The sequence below is a fragment of the Antechinus flavipes genome, chromosome 1 (assembly GCF_016432865.1).
Source record: "Antechinus flavipes isolate AdamAnt ecotype Samford, QLD, Australia chromosome 1, AdamAnt_v2, whole genome shotgun sequence".
NCBI lineage: Eukaryota > Metazoa > Chordata > Mammalia > Dasyuromorphia > Dasyuridae > Antechinus > Antechinus flavipes.
The window spans coordinates 380,336,791-380,358,737 of NC_067398.1; the positions used below are offsets into that span (position 1 = coordinate 380,336,791).

The 21,947-nt window shown below is 35.9% G+C and overlaps 1 protein-coding gene across 1 annotated transcript in view; it reads left to right on the forward strand.

Annotated features, from left to right (window-relative positions):
• AHRR (aryl hydrocarbon receptor repressor) overlaps positions 1 to 21,947 on the forward strand; it is a 255,083-nt gene that overhangs the window by 211,592 nt on the left and 21,544 nt on the right. Inside the window, exons 6-8 of the mRNA XM_051969788.1 lie at positions 6,105 to 6,234; positions 9,037 to 9,170; positions 19,304 to 19,503. Coding sequence (XP_051825748.1) covers positions 6,105 to 6,234; positions 9,037 to 9,170; positions 19,304 to 19,503 — 464 coding nt within the window. The remainder of the gene's footprint in view (positions 1 to 6,104; positions 6,235 to 9,036; positions 9,171 to 19,303; positions 19,504 to 21,947) is intronic.

A 21,947-nucleotide genomic window follows, 5' to 3' on the forward strand; every position in this document is an offset into this window, starting at 1 on the left:
GGAAACCATTTAATTTAACCCCATAAGTAAGAGTTAAAGTAAACTAAATGTACTGGATTTGAATTAGTTTATTTTGTATCATTTAAACAATCTTCTATTACTTCCTACTGTTTTCATTGTTTGTTTCCTGCCGTCTTTTCCTGTGGGTCGTTGTTTTTTCTATCGGTCATCAAAATAAGTCCATAAGAAATCATGCAGGAAATAAGAAGGGCAGTGAGTGATGTGATTATAGTTTAAAAAGATGGAATAGTCATAATTACAGCATTTCACCCAGTTTTAAATCGAGCCTTCTCAAGAGGGATCTTTGCATTCTTTGCTTTGTTATACCTTCTACACCTAATGGTGTGGAAAGAGAATTGAATTTGGGATCACAGACTATTAGAGCTAGAGAGGATATTAACTTGGAATTCAGTGAATCCAGCCTTTTATTTCAGAAGAAAACAGAGATTCAGAAGAGTGGGACGTTTCAAGATCACAAGGTTAATAAGGTTTTGAACTCTGGTCTTAGAAGAGCTAGAGTGTCAGTTCTAACTTATATTTTTGTTTTTGTTCTGTCATTTGAGTTGTGTCCTACTCTTTGTGATTCCATCAGGGGTTTTTGTGGCAGAAATACTGGAGTGGTTTGCCATTTCTTTTTTTAGCTCATCGAGGAAACACAGGCAATTGGCAGGGGATAGTGGGGGGGGGGAGGGAAACTGGATGGAGGAGAGTCCCCACAGCCAGCTAGTATTTGAGGTCAGATACTTTTAAGTAAAAGCACTTTATAAAACTTAAAGCCTATATAAATATGGAATCATATTTATATATAAAGCTGTCTTGTGTGATGGTTAAAGAACTAGACTTAGCAGTCAATAAAGTCTGGGTTCAAGTTCTGCCTTTGGTTCACACTAATTGTGTGCAAATCACTTTATCTCTTGGTGTCCCCAGTAGCTCTCTAATCAGTCAATAAGCATTTATCAACACCATGCTCTAGATGGAACTGTGAGGGTGATTGCTGATCAATTGTTGATCTACCTCAGTGAAAAGAGTTTCCATACCTCAAATTTTTACACACAAATGAATTCAGAAGCCCCAAACAAATCAAAATTATTTGCAAAATCATACAATACCAGAATTTTAGATTTGGAAAGGACCATAGCAGCTGTCTAGTTCAACCCTTATATCTAAAAGAACCCTTACTATGACATCCCAGACATCCCAGACATCCTGGACAATTGATTATTTATCTGGCAATTGTGTGGACCTCATTGTTGTATACCAGTGCAACCTAGATAGTATACTGGTACCATGCCAGGAAATGAATTGTCTTCCATCTGAATTGTCTCAGGAAGATTCTGAAGATCTCCTGGCAGGATAAGATACCAGCCACTGAGATCCTTCCTCTAATTGCCAAGCATTCCAACTCTACTGCAGAGAGCACTCCATTGGGCTGGCCAGATTGTTCAGAGGCCAAATGTGCATTTGCCAAAAAGACTATTTTATGGAGAATTCACACATGGCAAGCCCTCACAAGATGGTCAGAAAAAGCAATACAAGGTCACTCTCAATGTCTCCCCTAAGAGCAAAAATGGCCAGAAAAAACCATACAATGTCACTCTCAAGATCTCTCCTAAGCTCATAAGGTAGTCAGGAAAAGTGATACAAGGTCACCCTCAGGGTCTCCCCTATGAGCTCACAAGGTGGTCAGGAAAAGTGATACAAGGTCACTCTCAGGGTTTCCCCTAAGAGCTCACAAACTAGTCATAAAAAAGTGATACAAGGTAACTCTCAGGGTCCCTCCTAAGAGCTCACAAGGTGGTCAGAAAAAGTGATACAAAGTCACTGGTCTCCCCTAAGAGCTTATAAGCTGGTCAGAAAAAAGTGATACAAGGTAATTCCCAGAGTCTCTCCTAAGAGCTCACAAGATAGTCAGAAAAAGTGATACAAGGTAACTCTCAGGGTCTCACCTAATAGCTCACAAGCTAGTCAGAAAAAAAAGCGCTTTCAGGGTCTCCCCTAAGAGCTCATAAGGTGGTCAGAAAAAGTGATACTAGGTAACTCTCAGCATCTTTCCTAAGAACTTTAGAATTGATTGTGTGACCTAGGAGACATTGGCATAGGACCATACAACATGGTGTGCCCTCTTTAGACGAGGTGCTGTGTATTATGAGCATCAAAATTAGCTCAGAAAAAAATGTGAGATGTACAATAAGAGAAATTACAAATATTCCTAGGTACAAACGTCAGACCTGTGGCAGAGTACTCTGAGCCCATGTTGGTCTTAACAGCCACAGCTGGACACATAAGTGATATGTGTCTAACAAAATGATATCATTTTGGTCCTCTTTCAAAACAAAGGAAAACAACCAACTTGAAGACCCTCCTAGCAGGAGGAAACTATTATTTTTATCTCCCAAGGAAGCCTCATTCTGCTTTTGGACAGTTCTAAATAAATATTTAGAAGCTTTTCCTAACATCAAGCCTAATTATATAGAACTCCCAACAGCCTGTGAGGCAAATAGTACGAACATGGAAGCTAGGTGGCTGCATAATAGATAGGGCACTGTCCTGAAACTTGGGGTAATCTGAACTGAAAGCCTCCCACAGATAATTACTATCTTTGTAATTCTAGGCAAATCATTTAACCTCTTTCATCCTCAGTTCCCTCATCTGCAAAATGGGAATGATGATAATAGTGTCCTCACAGGATTGTCATGAGGAACAAATGAGATATACATATAAAATGTATTACAAACTTTAAAGTCTTATAGAAATGTTAGCTATTATTATTATACCCATTTTCCTGATGGGTATCATTTTAAATGATCAAAATGATCAAGAAAAAACAATACAATGTCACTCTCAAGGTCTCTCCTAAGAACCTTGTTCTGAGAATCAAAAAAATTAAACATAATTTCTATACTTAGAAGGTATCAGAGCTAGTCAATCAATCAGTAAACAAGCATTTATTAAATACTTACTATTTTCTAGGTAGTTTGCTAAGTATGGGGGTTACAAAGAATGACAAAAACAAAATAAAACAAAACAAAAATATGTGTTTTCCTCAATTCCAGGGGAAGAGTTCTTCCTCTCCTCAGTCTTTTATCTTGTGACTATTACTGCACTTGATTTCTCTTCTCCCACCACATCTTGATAAAAGGATTTTTTGTGTACTATTTAGACCACTCATTTAATACTCATACTTTAGTTTGTTAGTTTACTTTCTTAAAAAAATTTGATTAAACTTTTTTTTCTTTCCTCTCTCCCCATTGGGGGGAAAAAAAAGAAAATTAAAAGTCTTCTAACAAATATGCACAGTCAAGCAAAACAGCTTTTCATGTTGGCTATATCCCAATATGGATGTCTCAATTCTGAATCCTGAGTCCATCACTTTTTTTTTTTTAAATCAGAAAATGGCTAGCATTCAGCAATATCAATCCTCTGGAGTCACAGTTGATTATTATGTTGATTAGAATTCTTAAGTCTCTCAAAAAATTTTTTTAAACAATGTTGTAAAAATATAAACTATCATCCTGTTTTTTTTGCTCAATTCACTCAGAGTCCATTCATGTAAGACTTTTCAGGTTTCTTTGGATAGTCCTTTCTGTCTTCACATAATATCTTTTTCTATCTAGGTTGACTACTTGATCTCCTAGTCTCTTTGAATATTAAAACCAGGTAATCAGCCAAAAATTATTTTATTGAACACCTTGTATATAAGGGAATGTGGGGATTTAGTGCATAGCCAAATTCTTGGTGCATTGGAGATTCTAATAAATGCTTATCAGTTGATTCATTAAATTAAAAAAAATGTGAGAGAGCCTTTGTTCTTAAGTCCTTTACAATCTGATTTTAGAGTTGCCATTTTCATATGGAAAGTTAATTTAACAGACCAAAACCCCAAAGAAATTAAAGAAAAGGTAAAGAGTCCTATATGTACAAAAATATATCAGCTTTTTTTTGTTAGCAGAAAAGAACTGGAAACTATAAAGGTGTCTATCATTTAAGGAATAGTTGAACAAATTATGGTATGTAAATATAATAGAATTATGATGTAAGAAATGAAGAGGGTAAAAAATAAAAAGAAAAATAAAGAAATGAAGGGGTGCGATTCCAGAGAAACCTGGAAAGTTTTACATGAATGGATTCACAGTGAATTGAACAAAACCAAGATGACAGTTTATGTTTTCATAACAGCATTGTTTAAAAAAGATTTTTTTGTTCTGATGGACGTGTCCCTCTTCAAAAATGAGACGAACCAAATCAGTTCCAATAGAGCAGTAATGAACTGAACCAGCTACTCCCAGGGAAAGAACTCTGGGAGATGACTATGAACCACTACATAGAATTCCCAATCCCTCTATTTTTGTCCACCTACATTTTTTGATTTCCTTCACAGGCTAATTGTACACTATTTCAAAGTCTGATTCTTTTTGTACAGCAAAATAACTGTATGGACATGTATACATATATTGTATTTAACTTATACTGTAACATATTTAACATGTATTGGTCAACCTGCCATCTGGGGGAGGGAGGGGAAAAGTTGGAACAAAAGGATTTGCACCTGTCAATGCTGAAAAATTACCTATGCATATATCTTGTAAATAAAAAGCTATAATAATAAAAAAAATAAAAGAAAAAAAGAAAAATATTTTTTGAGAGGCTTAAGAATTCTCATCAACCCAATAATCAGCTGTGATTCCAGAGGATTGATTCTACTAAATGCTAACTATTTTCTGATTTAAAAAAAAAAGCAATGGACTCAGGATTCAGAATGTGACATCCATTTTGGGATATGGCCAATATGAGAAGCTGTTTTGCTTGACTATGCATATTTGTTAGAAAAGTTTTTGTTTTTCTTTTTTTCCCAGTGAGAAGGGAGAAAAAAATTGATTAAAATCTTTATCAGAGAGTTAACTAACAAATTAATGTGTAAGTATATAATGTGGTCTAAATAGTAAAGAAAAATTCTTTTATCAGATAAGGTGTAGTTGGAGGGGAGGAATCAAGTGCAGTAATAGTCACATTTTCTCTTCTGTCAAAGTCATTTAAAAATGTAATATGAATATATGCAACTACTACACAAAATTGAGTTAGACATTGAAGAGTTTTTGTCTTTTTTTAAAAGCTAGCTAGGGCTTGTGTTTGGATTGCCTGCATTTTGCTTAATCCACTTGTCTATCTCTTTCCAAAGAGAGATTCAGAAGGGAGAGTCCTATTGTGGTTCTGGGTCAGGAAATGTTTCTGGGCAATGCTCTAAAAGAATTGGTATTAGAGATGTTCTGAAGAGAAAGAGGTATGGATTTATAAGAGGAACAATATTATACCTAAAAGTACCACCATGAAAAACAAAACATTGCCTGAGAAGCTCATAGGAAGGAGAAATATAGGTAGAAATACTAGAAGAGATTGAATCTGATGCCAAAAGGGGATCCTGGCAAAAAATATAAAAGAATTATAGTACAATTAAGTCTGTGGCTAAGAAAATATTCTATTTCTGAGTATTCATTCACTTCTCGTGTACTCTCTAGCATGGTACTCTCTAGAATTTAAGGAAAGGAAGAAGATGGTAGCAGGACTTTTGGGTAGCTGAAAGGATGCTATTCCAGTTTTTGTGGCTAGCTAACTCAATAAAGACACAATTGTTGTGGAGAAGAAAGAAGATTTAATTAATCAGACAAGTATTTAATAAATATCTGTCATATTCTTGCTAACCACTTGGTCTTCTGATTCAGATCCTTTTGCGATGCAAATTTCTTGTATTTTAAAGTTGGGGAGATCTGCCCTTCCTCCTTCCTACAGCCACATTAAATGCAAAACCTAGTTAATCATAATAGCATAAATGATAGAACACATGCCTTGAGACATGATTAATTGGGAAAATAAAATTAATACTATTACTTCCTACTTTACAGGGTTGTTGTGAAGAAAGCCATTGTGAGCCTGAAAACGGTATATAAATGTGGGTTATTATTATATCTTTCATACAGGATTCTCTCCTGGGAATTTAGCTCAGTTTCAGCAGATGTATATGGGAAATTTTGCAGCTAGTGGCCGGTGACAGAAATTGAGGAATTTATTTTGAGATTTGGTCTAAAAATTCTTTGTTGTAACTATTTCAGACTGATGTAATGCACCAAAACATATATGATTATATTCATGTGGACGACCGCCAAGATTTCTGCAGACAGCTTCACTGGGCCATGAATCCTCCCCAGATGGTGTTTGGGCAGCCATTACAGTCAGAAACAGGTGGGTCAGAATCAGGCACCAGGTGGAAAAATCTACTTGTGCTGCAAAGTCCAAACCAATTGTTGAAAGTCTTTGCCAACTTTGGTTTGACCTCGTTTTATTCTCCTAAAATGCAAAGTATCAATCAAGGTTGGGATCTTGGTGAGAGAAAGAGAGAGCTCATAGGGATGGGGCTTATGACTCTCTTCCCTATTATTGAATATGGAATCATTGCTGCAACCTGGAGCAATCCTTTGAGCATCCCTGTTCTCAATCCAAAGCCAAAGAAGCTTTGTAGCCTTCTAAGTTTGAGGGAGAAGGGGAAAGACTATTGTTCTTCCTGGATGCCTCCATGATGTTCAGTTAACTTTATAAGTTGCTCAGTTAACTTGATAAGTTACTCTATAGAATATCTTTTATGGTTTTTATCAAAGCAGTATGGTAAACAATTCCTGATCTAGGGCTGTAACGAAAGTGGCTCATAATCTAGTAGGAAATGAACACAAACATTTGGGTTTGGAAAACCATTGAATTATATACCTCATACATGTTGCCTCATACATGACCCATAGTTTATTTCTTGTTTTTTCTTTTCACTATTATTTAGAGGTAACTTGTTGCTGATTGAGCAGGGCTCTCAAAGAATTTATAATGGTGTTTCTCTATTTACTCTCATGAAAATCAAAATGATCATGACCAGTTTTGGATGTTTTTTTAACCTAAAACATACTTGTTCTCCCTGTTTTTCTAGATTAACAATCTCCATCTAGAGAAGCATTGTGTGATAGTGGACAGAATCCTGGATTTAGAATCAGGAGATGTGTTCAGTCTTTTAAAGTCATCTCTGACTGTTCATGACCCCATTTGGGATTTTTTTGGCAAAGATACTGGGGTGATCTGCCATTTCCTTCTCTGGCTCAGTTTACAGATGACGAAACTGAAGGAAATACAGTAAAGTGACTTGCCTAAAGTCCCATAACTAATAAGTGTCTGAACCTGGATTTGAATTCAGATTTTCCTGACTGTCTCCAGGTTGTGCCCTTTATCCATTGTGTCAACTAGCTGCCTTGAATCAGGAAAACCTAGGTTCAAATCCTAAGTCTTATATTCTAGCTATGTGAGTCTGGGTGGGTATCTAAACCTTTCTGTGCCTCAGTTTCCTTATTAATAGAATGAGGCAAGTAATCTTGATGTCCTCTGAGATCCTTTCTAGCACTCAGCATATAATCTCTATCACTCTACACTTTACACCTACATTTCCTTTCCCTCCTCTTCTTACATGATATCATATTTCTTTTGTGTTATCCCAGGATAGTAGCTATTTCTTTAGTTTCTTTGTCAGTTGTCATCTTTGAATAATTGGAATACTACATTTACTTCTTTCTATCCACCTTCCAACAAACCATGCTACTTGGTTACTCTTTTTCAAAATCACTTGTAAAATTTCCTCTTTTCCTAGAAACTTTTCTTCTCTAAAATTAATCATTCAGATTACCTCTTATTGGATGCTTAGAGACCACTGTACCTGTATATGATACTTTTTAAAAATAGCATTTTATTTTTCCAAATACATGCAAAGAAAGTTTTCAATATTCACCTTTGGAAAACCTTGTGTTCCAAATTTTTCTCCCTCTCTCCTTTCCTCCCCAAGACAGCAAGTAATCTGATATAAGTTAAATCTGTGCAATTTTTCTAAAAACATTTCTATATTTGTCATGCTGCACAAGAAAAATATGATCTGATACTTTTCTAGTGTGAAAATCACTATTCACTTTCTGCCTTTCTTGCCTTGGATAAAAACTTCCTCAGGCAACATTTATTTATTTTGATAAGAGGGACCAACACTTCTGTTAATCTTTAAGACATGCAAAATAAAAATGGTGAAAAACATAGCTAAGAGTTGTGAATTCCTACAATTCACTCATTCAGTGCCAAGTATTCTAACATAAAATTTTCTGTGTGTACAACGCCATGGTAGGTGGTCTGGGGAATATAAAGCAAATAGACTGCTCTCAGATTTCTTAGATTATACTATACTTGGGAGTCAAGATAGACTTTAAGGTTGGAAACAACCTAAGAAGTTATCCAGACCAGTACTGTCATTGTATAGATAAAAAAAAAATTGAGGCCCAATACAGTGAAATAGTTCCCATAAGATCACACTAAAAGCTTAAAAAAAAAAAAAAAAAAAAAAGGAAAATTCAGGACTCTAGGCCAAGTGTTCTATTCACTCTCCTCCCTTGATTTTATGTATACACACAAGTACCTAGAAAATAAGATAGTTCCAAGGAAGGAAGAGATCAGATATAGGATGGTTTGTTTGGAAAGGCTTTAAGGAGCAAATGGTCCTCAAAGAAAAAATTTTTTGGGCTGACAAAAATAAAGAATAAGGGTTTATAATGTTACCTTCATTAGTATTTTACCAGTGAAGAAATCAAAGCACACACAGAGAAGTAAGAAATTTGCTTTAAGCCGGGCAAAAACTAAAAGGCCCATTTTGAATTAAACATTCAGGGATTTGAACATACAAAGGAAAGTCTGTTACCTCATCAGAATCTCAAAATGTAATAAAATGATGCAGTCAAAATAACTATAAATTCTTAGAGAAAGGCACAAGTGAAACTGGATGAAATATTAGAAACTTTTTTAATGTTAAATATTCCTTTAGACAAGCTACAGATCTGAGACAAATCCTGCAAGTGTTACATTTGATGAAAAATAAAATAAGCAAATCACGATCTTCTACTTGTCTTTTGTTCACCTGTCCATGTTTTTACGTGAATATTATTGTTACACATATTTGTCCTCTGTTGTTATTGACAGGAGAAGAATACATACTTGATAAGCTGCTTAAAGCACAAGAATGTGACAGCATGTCAACAGAATACTCTTCCTTCCTAACCCGTTGTTTCATCTGTCGAGTTCGCTGCCTGCTGGATAGCACTTCTGGTTTTCTGGTAAGTAAAATTTATTAATGAGAAAAAAAGCAACTGAACAACATTCTAATAAATGATTTTTCTAAGTGATCTGAAAACAATATGATGAATGACATAAAGGTATAACTTCTTTGGAGGAGGGAAAAAGAAATAAAAAAGCAAGTGGATTATGTGAACTTTTTGATGAATTAAAAAAAGAAAATCTATAATTTAGTATCCATAAGAATTTAGCTATGAGAAATTTCAAATATGCAGATTTCGATTCATCTATGACATAATAAATAAATCCTAAGTTGGTACCCAAGTACATAAAAGTTAAGTGATTTGCCCATGGTCAAACATCTAGAATCTAGCCAAAGCTGGATATGAATCCAGGCTCTCCCAAGGCCAAACAAGGCAGTTTTTCTGTTTGTATTTCATCTTTTTTTACTTTAAGTAATACTTATTGGCCTGTCATCCTAGTTGTACTTAATGATAAACCTTTGTAGTTATGTAGATTTGTATTAAAAATATACCTTTTTCCCTTAGAGTCCTCTAAATGCTTGCTCTCCAAAAAGCATTGAATTGAAATAGATACCATCCTATTCATTATTTGTCAATTTCACCACATAATTCCTTAATCTCCAGCCTATAATTTGACTATTTTCAATGTCACACATAATGAAGAGTACAATTCTTTATTCTTTAGACCTACTCAGTAAATAATGAATGAATGAATGAAAAAAAAATGTGTCCTTTGTTAGTAAAGTGACAGTTCATCAGATGCTACCATTGAACAAGACAGTTTTGATTATATAGTGATAGAAGATGGGATTAGACACAAATTCTGTGATTTCAGTGGTATAAGGAACTCCCAATTGGGGAAACTTTATCAACACAGATTCTTTTCTTCAACGGATAGTCCTAGAAAACCCCCTGGAATCCTGGAGAAGCTCATGACTTGTCCTGGGTCACATAGCTAGTATGGGTCAGATGTGGGAACTTCAGCCAAATCCTCCTGACTTTCAGACCAGCTGTCTTTCAACTGTGCTACACAGGGGCAAAAATTCTGGAAAATGCTCAGAATCTTTCCACAGATTGCTTATAATGCATCTTCAGGTTTACTTGTGTTTTTATTTAAAATATACTATGTGTATTTTTTTTTAACTATACTTCCCCCATCCTACAGAGGAAAGCATCCTGACCAATAGCTTCATGTCTCTACCTGCCAGGAAACAAGGAAGAAGAAAAATCTGTCAGTTACTGCTGGTATAAATAGCCAAAACCACCAATGTGTTTCTCAGACTTTTCATTTCTCTCAAGTTTGCGCCATGACCATTTGGAAGTATGTTTGTTAACATTTTGTTCATATTATGTTGGTTCATATTTATATAATAATGAAATATTTCCAAAGCATTTTCTTTATGACAGACCCATAAGGTACATAAGGCAAAGTTTATTGCCTTTATTTTATAAGGGAAATTGCTATTCTGAGGAGCTAAGTGACTTACTTGCCCAAGTTCATTCAGCTGGTCAGAGTCAGAGCCAGGATTCCCATCCAGCTGCCCAGACTCCAGGAGCAACTCCCTTTCCCTCATGTCTCGGTACCTCTTCTTGGCTCCCAGAAGAAAAGTGCCTGGCCTCTACGAATCAGACACCTGGAATTTTGTATTTAACTCCATTACCAGTGGCAAAGTACCAAAGCTTTTAGTAATGTGAGAAGCTTTTAGGTGCTTCAGTGAAAATCCTTGTATATATAGAAAACATGACTGATATTTTTATTTTATCTTTTTAATTATAGCTTTTTATTTTAAAAATATGTGCAAAGATAGTTTTCATTATTCACCCTTGCAAAACCTTGTATTTCAAAATTTTTTCCCTTCCTTTCCCCACACCTTTCCCTAGACAGCAAGTAATCCAATACATGTGCAATTCTTCTATACATATTTCTACATAATTAATATTTTAACAGGATGGAGTACACATGGTAGAAAATCATAATATACTCTGGGAAGAATCCAATAGTATAGAATAATCCATTCATAGTTCATACAAGGGCTGGAGACATATAAGACTATCAAAGGGAGACCAACAATATGTCATGTTTGTTTTATTTTGTTTAATAGTTAATAGCCAATATTAAATTAAGCCAATATGTGGCAATATATTTAAAGACTGTTTCCTTTGCCAAGATGCACCCTATATCTCATGAGTACATATATGGAGAATTAAATTAATATTTTTCTCCCTAATCTATGCACTCTTTGAAACCTGAATCCAATCATGACATTAGAAAATAGAGATTTTAGAAATAAAAATAGCCAAACAAAGAGACTGTGAAGAGAGACAGAGATATATTTAATTCATATCCTGTGCTAAATGGAAAGAAGGAAAGAAGCAAATTCTTCACATGTGACTTGGAAATAACTAGAAAAGTAGGTAAAGTACCTGAAAAATATATTTCATTTTTTTTCAAACTTCTTTTTGGTTATTGTTGGCAGAAGAGGTGTGATAACATATGTATGCTTTACAAAATGAGATCTATTCATGATTATGAGTGTCTTTGTTAAGATAGTTTTCCTGCCTTAACGGAAAAAAAATGATGAGAAGATCACAGATTTAGAGATCGAAAAAGCTTTAGAAATCTTCTACTCCTTTTCCCAATTTGAAACTGATTTGAAATGATATGCTCAAGTTCACACAGTGACAGAATTAATTTTGTAACCCAAGTCTTCCAATTCCAAATACATCACACTTTTCATTGTGCCATTTTAGCATCTCCAATATTCCATGATCTGTAGGGTTTAGTCACTAAAGAATAATAGTATCTGGAGAAAAGCTTAGACTTTCATTTGTACTCCTCCTCAACACTTTTTTGGTAGAAAGAAATGAGACAGCTGCCAATATCTAAAGAGCATCCCTTTGATCAGAACCATATTCCATTATTATCCACTCAAACTGAGCTTTCTTGCTTTATCTCACTCAGAGTTGGCTTAAAAATAAAGTTCTTAAAAATACAGTCCACTGTAATCATGACTCATTGTGCAACATAATACACTAGTGATTCAGAGAGTTTGACAATTCTTGTCTTACCACTAATTTTTGTTCTCTGATTCTAAAGCAGTCGTGTAGCTTTTCCAATTCTTGAAGTTTTTTTTTTTTTTTTTTTTTTTTTTGCTTATTTCTTTGGGGACATTGAATAGAAAAGCTGCATTATTTCCAGTGAATGGAAAAGCAGATCTGCTACTTTGAAAACAAAACAAAATTTTAAAAAATATGGAACTAGAAAGGTTTGGGGTAGAATATTTTGTTTCTAAGTGATTGATCTTTGTAGATTTTATTCATTATAGAATAGAGACAATATCTTCCCTTTATCATATGGATCTAACATGAGCCATTGTATAAAATATCATTGTGAAACACATTAAAGATGTTAATTATTTAACTATTCCCATTGCTCTTACCAGTGACTATCTCAGTGTTGGTCAGAATGTTTTCCTTTGAAAGATATGTGTCAGAAAGGACTAAAGAGACAAATTAGAATAACTGAAATTAGTACTAAAATGTGTTATGGGTCTCTTTGTTCACTCACTCATCCTGCATCGAGTCCTTCTCTCCCTGCTTTCAATTTGAGCTCCAGCAGTAGAAAGTAACCAGGGCAAACTTCTAAACCAAGGTGGAAGGAGGTTGAGCTCTTCATACCAGCAGGTGATTCACAGTTTTTTTTGCCTTCATGCTTCCTGGTAGGTGGAAACATAACACTATTGGTCAGAGGGAAGAGGATGACAATGGCATCCAATTATTGGTAAGTTGTTTTTCCTTTTTGTAGAGCAAGGGAGGCAGAAAAAGCAAATGAAACAAAGGGACAGAATTCTTTACATTAGTGCTCTACAGCATGGAAGTGGGGAGAATGTCAGGAATAGGAAAAATTTTAGCACAGAGACACACCTTCACGCATACAGATTGTAAGTTATTTTACTGTTTTAAGTCTGCCTCATGAAATTTCATCTGTAGGACCTTCTTAATGATCATAGTATAAATACTTTTAAAATGATTTTTTAAAGCTCTTTAGTTAACAGTGTCATGCTGAAAAAACTATACCATATGGAATAAATATCAGATAAATCATGGTATTTCCCAGTCCACAGATATTTACTGAGCACTTACTAATTTTATGGCATCATGGGGAATATAGAAAAGTCTACAATACAGTTTCTTCCTTCAGATAGTTTTCCAGAGTTAGCGAATTATGGTCTGAGGGCCAGATCTGGCCTACTGACTGCCTGCTTTTATATAGCCTTCAGGCTGAGAATGTTTTTTTACACTTTTAAATATAATAAAAGGTTATTTAACAATTCTAGAGCTGTACAAATGCAGGCAGTGGGCATCTATTTTGTGGGTTGGATTTGGCCTAAGGGCCAAATCTGGTTTAGGGTATAATTGTGGTGACAAGACCCATACATAAGAAAAAATAGTATATTGCCTTGGTTTGCTAATTATGCAGCAAATGATTAACATGGATAGTCTGTGTTGTATGAGTCCAGAGGAGGGAGAGAGCAGTGTGCTTTTGAGTAGCAGAAGATAGGTTCATGGAGGAAATGGAGTAAAAGTAATTCAATTAGGAGGAAAAACAAGTTCAAAGAAAGTATGGAAGCAGAGAAGCATATAATGTCTTTAAAGGAAGGCAAGTTATTTTTTGAATATAACTAGTCTGGGTGCAAAGCAAGGCTTTCATGTGGGTATAATCCAACAATAGTGGACTGAATTCTCTTCCATATTAGAAGCTCTGAAGAGAAGCATTAGAAATATAAGATATGCTCCCTAGTCTCAAGTATATTATAGCTGGATAAGGCAAAGTTGACAACAGGAAACAATTACAGAGCCTAAAGTCCTATACTAGATCTGATTAGGGCTGTGATTCAGTGAAAAATGTACCAGGTGAAGACCCAAGTTTGAATCTTCCACTTAGTACCTCTGTGACCTTGGAGAAAGCCTTTCACCTCAGTTCCCTCATCTGTAAAGTGAGGGGCTTGGATTAGATGTCCTGAGGGGACTGTTCAAACTCTAGGTCTATGATTCAGAGTACTGTAGGAGTTCAAAGAAAGGGGTCATCAACCCAGGCTGGACTGGTCAGGGAGTACATTTTCATAGAGAAGGTGAGAATTTAGCTGTGACTTGAAGCAGGCTTTAGATAAGGAAAGAGGGGAAAGGGTGCAATGGCATAAACAATGGCAGTAACCAGAATGGATGTGGGAGATTTAAGGGGTCTAAAGCACTCCATTTTGGAGAATGGTAGGAAGTAAGGTTGGATAAGGAAGATAGGATCAAATTATAAAGAGCATTAAATGCTCATTAGAGTTTGGACTTTAACTGGTAAATAGAAAAAAAGGAAATAGCAGAACTTTCAACATTTCATGATGAAACTGTTAATTTAGAAAGATTAATCTAGCTATGGAGATGCAGCCAGGTCTAAAGGGCTAGTCTTGAAGTAAAAAAGAACTCCAAGTCCTACCTTTGACACACACTGACCGACACAATGACCATGGGCAAGTCATGATTCTATAAGCTGGTGAATTTAACTTCACAGCACCCCAGACACCTCCTTCAAGTCTATAATTATAGGTGAATGGATTGTTCTAATTCCTGATCACTAGTTTCATGTCATCAACTACCTATTGGATATCTTGAATGAGGTGTTCTATATTGTTCAAAACAGAATTCATTACCTTTTCTCCTAAGTCTTCCTCTCTTTCTGGCTTTTATATAACTGTTAAAGGCACTTCATCTTCCTAGTCATTCAGACTCACAACCCTCAATATCTTCCCAATATACTCACTTGCACTGCCACAAAACATCTAATATGGGCCAAGTTTTCTACCTTTCTTTCTGACTTCATAACATCTTTTGCATGTCCCCTTTACTCATAATTATTATCCTAGTACAGGTTCTCACTATTTCACTTTTATCCAGACCACTGCTATAGTTCAAGTGGCAGAATGATATTTCCAAAGCTCAAATGCAATTATTGGGTAAATTATAATGGGTCTCTTTTACCTCCCAGGATCCTCTGTTTGGCTTTTAAAGTTTTTCACAGGCTGGTCTCTTTCTACTTTTCTAGTCCTTTTACACTTGACTCCCTTTCACATCCTCTATAAATCCAGAAATAGAGGTCTATTTGTTCCTCAAACATGACAGTCCATGTCCCAATTCTGTTCCTTTTTTACCAACTCTCTACTATACCCGGAATGTTCTCTCACTTTATCTTTTACTCCCTCAAGATTCAAAATCCCATATTTTGGAGGAGGTCTTTTCCTTATTTCTTTTAATTACTGGTGCCTTCCTTCTGAGATTCTCTCCTATATGTATCTTGTATATACAGAGTTGACTCAATGTTGTTTCCCTTATTAGAATGACTTCTTTGAGAACAATGACTGTCGTTTTGCCTTTCTTTATATATCCAAGGCTTAGCAAATTTTTAGCACATATCAGGAGCTCAGTAAATACTTGTTGATTGACTGGTATAAAATAAATGTACACATTTATGTGTATGTGTATATATAGTTGTGTGTACATACACACAAATAACAGAATTGAGGACACACCTTTGGGAGACGTTCATAACTGAGGCAATCGGAAGGAAATCATAAGATAGAGACATCATTTTATAGAGATACATGTGTCTATTTTCCCCTATCGTATTGTACCTAGCCCAAGGTTACAGACTAGTTCTATTCTTATATTTATTTCTTATACTTTGCATTTACTCCATTTTAATTTGCTAAGTGTCATAGTGATCATGGTCCTGTAGTTTGTAAAATCTCAGTTCAAATCTGGCCTCAGGTTCTTCCTAGCTGTGTGATCTTGAATAAGTAATTTAACCTCTGTTTGCTTCAGTGTTCTCATCTGTAAAATGGGCATAATAATAGAGCCTATCTCCCAAGGTTGCAGTGAGGATCAAATGAGATAATAATTATAAAGTGGCTAGCATAGAGTCTTGCACAAGGTAAAGGCTATAAAAATGTTAGCTATTGTTTTGAATATTATCAATTCAGTTCCACATGCATTGACTAAGTACCTCCTTAGTTTGAGACATTAAAGCTGTAAAGATAAAATAAAACTCAGTATATGGCCTCAAGAAGTTTAGATTCTTTTTTTTTTTTTCCTTTTCAAGGTAATCAGGGTTAAGCGACTTGTTCAGGATCACAACTAGTAATTGTCTGAGGCAGGTATTTGGACTCTAGGACTGGGGTTCTATCCACTGCATCTCACCTAGCTGCCCCAAGAAGCTAATATTCTAAAAATGGAATTTCAACAGGTACTCCATGCACATACGTGCATTCCAGTACTATAGACATGATGTCTACAGAATAGTCAATGATAGGATTGATGAGTTGGTGGGGACCTCAGAGACCATCTGGTTCTAAATCTTCAGTTTATGGATAATAAAAAAGAAGTTACAGAATATCACAGTTGGAAGGTACCTTCAGGGTCAATTGACTCCACCTGGTCGGAACAGGAATTCTCCCTACAGTATCTTCATCATATGATCAACCAGTCTCTACCCGTAGACTTCTAGGGAGGAGGATCTCACTACCTCCCATTCCTTTCTGGATGGCTTTAATTATCAAAAAATTTTCCTTATTTGACTCTAAAATCTTCCTCATTGCAATTTTTCCCTCTTAGACCAGGCAGGACAAAGCTAATCCCTAGCAGATGCAATCAATAGTTGATTATTGGATAGTTGAATGAGTTTATGAACCATCTTCACATTCCCTGTGAGGAAAATAGCAATCAGGGTGAATGGTGCTGAAAAAGGGGTGCCATCCACAACTTTAGGCTCCCTTCCAATTATGGCTTACTTATTACTCTCTGCCCTTGGCCATATATGCCAGATCTCAGCATTTGTCATCTTCTCTATAGGATCCAAGCTTTCCACACAGTTATGTTTATTTCAGCAAAAGCCATTTAAAGTTGTGGACTTAAAGCTGATTTTATTCATTCTCTCATTTTATATGGATATCTTATTTGTACCCAGTTGTTCACATTGTCTTCTCTTGATGTGGGTGCCTGACTTATATTTTCCTGCTTCCTTTGGTCTCTCACTTTGTTTGCTTCCCATGTCTAGGCTCCTGTTCATTACTTGGACTTTTGGCCATCTGCTTGCTCTGCCATAATTTTTCTGTCTTTCCTCATCTAGCGGAGTTGAACCAACCACTTCCTTTGGTTATGGATGATTGAATAGGCCCTGACTTTGATGGTGCTTGATGTCTGGCCCTTACCTTTGATATCTGGATGATTGCTCACCTGGTTCCAGGCCTTTGGCTCCATCTGGAACTTCTAAATCTTGGTTATGTCCAGCTCATTTCTGAGCCCATTCTTCATCCTGACTCCTGGTCTGTTCTTAGCTCTCCCAGGCTTGACTATTACTTCCAACCCATGACTCAGTGCCACTCAGTTTCAAGCTCTAACACAAGTTAAAATTAACTCATTATAGTTTTGATGAGTATTTGGTTGTGTAGGACAGTGAACCCAAATTAAAAATCAGAGACTTGCTTTGAGAAAAGCAAAAAGGAATTATTATGCTCTTATAAGAAAGGGCAACTCCTAATTGACAAGTATCCATTAAAGGAATATAAAGCACAAATTGCAAAACACAATATTAAACAGAACAGACCCCTCCCATCTCCCCCTTACCTTGACATTTTTTTCAATTGTCTGGAGGAATCCAGGCTTATACTCTAAACATGGAAATTTATCCCAGAAACAAAAGAATAAATTGCCTTTAAAAGAAGTACTTAAATGCTTAATTAAGAGGTGGTGGGAAACTGGAGAAAAATGTTCATTCAAGACAATCGAACACCTGCAGCTTTTAGCTATAGTTAAACCTGTTATTGCAAAATCTCAAGTCATAATTAGGGTATAGGTTGAAGCCACATCTTTTTAAGAGTCTTCACTCAGTTTATCCCATACTTTTGTGGAGGTGGGAAGTCAGGCATTACACTTGTGTGTATATATACAGACATACCTATAAAATATATATATACATACATACATATACATATTATATAGATATACGATATATGCATATTGGGTATTTCATTAGCCTATAAAATCCTTGAAAGCAGAAATTGCAATTTATTTTTCTTTACATTCTGAGACACTTAAAGCTGTGCTGGACACATAGTAGGTATTTAATATAATGCTTGTTGCCTTGACTTAACTTTTCTCCCTCGGATTCCTGAATTGTAAAATAATGAGAGGGTTGAATTTAATTACCTTAAAGTTCCTTTCCAGTTCTATGTCTATGATCTTGTAAGTGGTGGAGAGGGTCCTTACCAAGTCATTAAGCTAAATAGCAAGGATATATAAGTACACATCTCTTTGTGTATTAAAAGCTAGAGACAGACCAGGAAGTTAGGATAAAGAATTGGTTCAGAAATGAGCCGAATGTGAGCAAGACTTAGAAGTTTTAAAGCACTAAAGACATCCCTAGAGAAGTCTGTGAAATCATCCAATACACATCACAAAAACTACATATTTCTTCTAAAACTTGGATGAAGGTGATTTCCTGGTTGAACATCTGCAAATTGCCTGAGGTCTGGTCTTCCCTTTTCATACCTGAATGATCGCTCACCTGCTTACATCTGGCTCATTTCTGAGCTGATTCTTTATCTTAACTTCCTGGTCTGTCCCTCGCTCTTCCAGTCTTGGCTTCTCTATTTTCAACCCATGACTCAGTGTCACTCAATCATTTCCATTTCTTATGTATCTGGGAGCCGGGAAAGGTATCTATAAACTTACTTCAATGAGTTTCCTTTCCATTCTCTGTTTAAATTGTTTAGAGAAGCCAGGTGAAGCAATGGATAGAGCTTGGGGCCTGGAGAGCTAGGGAGACCTGAGTTAAAATGCAGCTTCAGACACTTCCTAGGTGTGTGACCCTGGGCAAGTCACTTAACCCTATTTCCCTCAGTTTCCTTATCTGTAAAATGAGCTGGAGAAGGAAATGGCAAACCAGTCCAGCATCTTTGCCAAGAAAACCCTAAAAAGGGCCACAAAGAGTCAAATAGGATAAAACAGCAACAAAAGATTTAACCAGTTACTTAATATTACATAATTGTGTTCTTTTATGTATCAAATACTGTCTGACCATTTCTTTGTTTCTTTCCCAATAATAGACAATGCAGTTTCAAGGAAAGCTCAAGTTTCTGTTTGGACAAAAGAAAAAGACCCCTTCAGGAACACTCTTACCTCCACAGCTTTCGTTATTTTGTGTGGTGGTACCAATCCTCCTCCCATCTGTGACAGAAATGAAAATGAAAAATGTGCTTCTGAGAGCCAAGCAGAAAGCTGATGTGGCAGCCTCTACAGATGCCAAGTAAATGCCAATTTACTTTTTATTAATATCAACAGCAGTACATAGCAATTAAGCATTGACATATATGGAAGAATGCATTTCTAATGGCCCTGTGAACAAATGTTTTGACCTAGTAATATAATTCTTCAGTGTCACCAAGACTTGGGGTATATGCTTTTCTTGTTTTCAACAGGAAATCAAAAAGATAAATTTGAGAAGTTGTGAGATTAATAAGTTAAGTAAGCTGGGAAAAAGAAAACAATCAGCACTCCATGTTTTAGCTCAAGACTGTCAGAGACTGAGTTATTATTTAATAAGCATTTTGTTCAAGGAGAATCAGTGGCCAACAATTTCCTCTTCTATTCATAGAACACTGCCTAAAGAAATGGCTAATTCAAATTAAAAAAAAAAGATAAAATTCTGCAGCAGTAAAAAAAAAAAAGACAGAAATAGTTTTCAGTTATAGTCTTTTGTTACAGTGGTCTAAAACTCAGATAGAAATAAAGGTCACTAATCTGTACATAAGAACCCCTGCAGGCTGTATATTGACCAAGTTTTTAATGTTATGTTTTATTATACTTTTAATTATTTAACTTTAATTTTGTTACAGAAACCCTTAGGAAATATGTGCCATGGGCTACATGCAGAATTCTTGTTGCTTAATCATTTCGATTGTATCCAAATCTTCCTGAACTTTTTGAGGTTTTCTTGGCAAAGATACAAGAGTAGTTTACCATTTCCTTCTCTAGCTAATTTTACAGATGAAAAACTGAGGTAAAGCAGGGTTATTTGACTTGCCCAAGGTCACATGGATAGTAAGTGTCTTAAGACCAGATTTGAATTCATGAACAGGAATCTTCCTGATTCCAAGCTCAGTGTTCTATCCTTGGTTCTAAAATTACCCTAAAAGGGACAATAATAGACCTACCTATCCTTAAGAAGAGTTGTTCCTGACTTCTCAGAAGATTAAGAATACTCTCAAATTCTCATATGGTCAGCAGTTCAAGAGAGATAAAGGAAATTAGGCTAAGAATTAGGTTAATATTAATTCTTATTTTCTATAATACAATGGAATGTAATACAATTCAATGCTGTAGAATTTCCCTTTTAACTAAAAGCAAATAATAATAATCATTATTTTCATGCATCATACTTGCTAAGTCTGGTACAGAAGTACTGCCTGTTTGGAACTTTATTAATCAGTTGATATGTACAAGACCCTGGGTTTGGTTAGACTTATCCAGTTACTGAAGGGCAGCTGGTTGGCACAGTGGATGGAGTGTTTGGCTTGGAATTAGGAAGACACACTTTCCTGAGTTCAAATCCAGCCTCATACATTTATTTACTAGCTGTGTGATCCTGAGCAAGTCACTTAACCCTGTCTGCCTCAGTTTCCTCATCTGTAAAATGAGCTAGAGAAGGAAATGGCAAACTACCCCAGAATCTTTGCCAAGTAAACCACAAAAATATCATGAGGAATAAGAATCAACTGAAAAAACACCTAATTACTCTCTGATCCTAATTGCATCCCTAAGCAGAATGACCTTCCTCATCCTTGCATTTCTCTCTAATGCTAGTATCTCTGCCCTAGTACTGTCTTTTTAACTCAACACATGCTAGTTTGCAAAACTATTTAATTGTGAGGAAGAATCTTGGGGTACAAATGTTTTTCATGCCAGAAAACCAGTGCAATTGGATGGACAGGCCCCTTTCTGGCTGGGTTTTTTTTTTTTCCTTGTCTGATCCACTGTCTGATTTTTTTCTTCCCATTTCCTTTCCACTTCAACCCCCAAATTCAAGCTGATGCTGCAATTGTACACTGTAAAGGAAGCAATATCCTTTCTGGCTACTTTCTTTAGGTCTTAAATTTGCAAGGCCAAATTGTATTTTAAGGTACCTCCAACACCCTGAACAGTGATGTGGCCCTAATCCCTCAGAAAAAATTCGGGTTTCCAAGGCCTCAACTTGCAACCTGAATTCCTCCTATTTTGGACATTTACTTGTTCAATCCCTTCTCTCTCTCATAAATCCCCTTTATGTTTTACTTTATTTCCAGGATAACTAGCGCTGAATTTCATCCATCCCTACATTTCTTGGCACCCCTATTTTGACTTCATTACAGATTTACATGTAATTCTTCTGTGCCATCTCAATACTTATAAAAGCAATAAGATTACCTTCTCCCTGCTGGGAGAGTGATCTGATATGGCAGTAACCTTCTCAAGCTGTTGTAGAGCACATCTTGGAGGAAGCTGGAGCTTAGGACAGGTAGCCAAACTGAATGGCTATGGACCCATTAGGAGATTCAGGACCTTGGGAGCCAATCCGGGTGGTTTTCCTGAAGTTTCTAAATCCAAATTGAATTTTTACTAAATAGTTACATTTAAGTGGTAAATTACAAATTTGGACAGCTAAGTCAAAAAGCTAGATACACTGTTAACTCTGCAATTTGACATGGCTGTGAG